Source organism: Ceratina calcarata, unplaced genomic scaffold, assembly GCF_001652005.2.
Source record: "Ceratina calcarata isolate Rehan_Ccalc_2016 unplaced genomic scaffold, ASM165200v1 scaffold400.2, whole genome shotgun sequence".
In the NCBI taxonomy this organism is placed as follows: Eukaryota; Metazoa; Arthropoda; class Insecta; order Hymenoptera; family Apidae; genus Ceratina; species Ceratina calcarata.
In genome coordinates, this window is record NW_017163423.1 from 221,918 (window position 1) to 224,227 (window position 2,310).

The 2,310-nt window shown below is 38.5% G+C and overlaps 1 protein-coding gene across 1 annotated transcript in view; it reads right to left on the minus strand.

Annotated features, from left to right (window-relative positions):
• wb (wing blister) overlaps positions 1 to 2,310 on the minus strand; it is a 134,461-nt gene that overhangs the window by 80,761 nt on the left and 51,390 nt on the right. The window contains exons 6-9 of the mRNA XM_018027159.2: positions 1,780 to 1,941; positions 1,205 to 1,501; positions 723 to 983; positions 69 to 316 (exon numbers count right to left, since the gene is read on the minus strand). Of these exons, the coding sequence (XP_017882648.2) occupies positions 69 to 316; positions 723 to 983; positions 1,205 to 1,501; positions 1,780 to 1,941 (968 nt within the window). The remainder of the gene's footprint in view (positions 1 to 68; positions 317 to 722; positions 984 to 1,204; positions 1,502 to 1,779; positions 1,942 to 2,310) is intronic.

Genomic DNA, 2,310 nt, shown 5'->3' on the forward strand with positions numbered 1-2,310 from the left:
GACCTGCATTATAATTTTCGAGTGACCAATAATTTCATTTTACTAAGATTTCTCATTGATTCAACTACCTCCCCTCGATCTGCTCGGAATGATACTGCGCCCTGATCATAAGGTACTTGAGATCCGCAAGGACGTTCATCATTTGCACCCTGGTAACGGCGTCGCCGCGAAATTCGGTTCTCCTCAATCTCGTAGGGATATCTTGGATCTCCTGACGCACGTGGTACCAGCCGTTTTCATGCAGGGGCACTGTGATCTCCGCTTCCTGCCCGCTATATTGTTCTTCGCCGTAAGCTATCCGCATGCCGTTATTACCCTGCGAAGGAACGAGACGCGAGGAGATTAATTTAAATATAAAAACGTTTAATCATAATCATAGTAATTTATCTTTCAAAGGCAAACAAACTAAAAGGTGTTTCAGAGGAAGAAATATACAGGGCGGCTCAATACAGGGTTCTCAGATACGGAGTGTTCGCCATTCTCCTATCTGAGAACCTTGGCCTAATAAATGTACATGATTCTTCATAGTCTTTTATGGTTTTCCTAATTGCTTATAGTTTCCAAGTGAATTTTTATTTTCAACTGTATTTAACCCCATGCACTCGTACGAGTTGTATAACAATGTATGTATTGTCATCTCCAGCATGACATAAAAGTGCAAAGGGTCAAATCATTACATGATTCTTTATACTATATTTAAATGTTATTAACTTCATACTTACAACTAGAATAATATTTGGCCCCATAGTTGGCTTTCCACTCGTGTCTCCACGCATAACGACCCAACTTATGGAATAAGTAAGATTGCTGCCATAAGACGAGAGACGATTGCCGCAATAAATTCGCGGGGCTAACCAGAAAGGATTGTCGTACTCCACATCGAACATCGCGAATGTCAGCCAATTATTGTCCGTGTCTAAAATAGGAGCAACGCTGCGAGTGGCGTTTATGTCGGTCAATAACCAATCCTCCAGAGACGATATCTGAAAATTAATTTTTGTCTGCTATTCAATTCATTTCTTTTACAATCATTTCATAGACGACTTAGATTTTGTCCATGAGGAGCACAGAAATAAAAAATTTGTACTATACGTTCCATTTCTGCATTCCAAATGTAATAAACTATAATTTATTCATGCATGTGTACTTCCCGATTTGCATTATACTTTCCTTAACAATTTTCTTAATTTTTAAATATACTTACTGCGGAATAAGACAATTTAGCAGCTGTGCAGCGATTGCTGACCCCCAAACAGTAACACGGAAGGCATCCGTCAAGATTCTCTTTGGTAAGAGCGAAATGTCCCGGTTTACACCTGTCACAGTATTCGCCAGCGACGTTGGCCTTGCAGAGGCAGTCTCCCTCGCAATCGTGGGACGGGAGGATCCCGCGGGGATCACACGGGCAAGGCATGCAGTCGGGAAATTGACGATAACCGGCCGCGCATTGGTCGCATTTGTACCCCGAGTAACCCGGTTTACAATCGCAAGCGCCTGCTACCTGGAACACGATCGATTTTTAACCCATTAAGGGATGAGAAAATAAACTGCTTTATTAATTTATAATAAAATAAGAAAAAAAATTATGATGAAGTTTTATCAACTTTACTGCTCTACTGCTGCTTTAATTAACTACTTCATTAATTCATAATAGAATAAGAATAAAAGTTATCATGAAGACTTATCAACTTGTAGATATCAATAGTGACAACATAGATTGGACGTATCATATTTTGTCAGTTAATTATAATCGTCACTTGCATGTGAACACATGCCTACCTTTCCCATGTGAGTGTAAGAATCATCAGGAGTGCAGAATCCTGTGCTACCATGAATATTGCAGTCGCATGGCACACACGGTTCAGTCGCGTCAGGAGGTACACCGTTCGGTCTATAGTAACCAATTTGACACATTTCACAATTAATTCCACTCGTATGCTCCTGGAACAAACATTTTACGATTCAAATGTAAATAAAGAAATTTTTTTACATACTTGAAAGCGTTAATAGTTTGCTAGTTGCTTAGAAAACCAATTAGAAGCATAATTCTTTTGCCAAAAGCACAGCGCAAATAGTCAATATTATACAAAGCTAAGGACGAAAGCGATTATAATTATAGCATGTTAAAAAATACAATACATTAAATATAATGAAGTTAAAAAAGTATAATACAAAGGTAACGTTCAAGCCTTAGTCTTTTTACCATCACTAAGGCAAGAAGAGAGACCCATTTATTTTATACTTCATGAGAAGACTTCGCATTTCATGCATTTATAAGAAAACTCAATATGCCATAAATTTAAACACTGC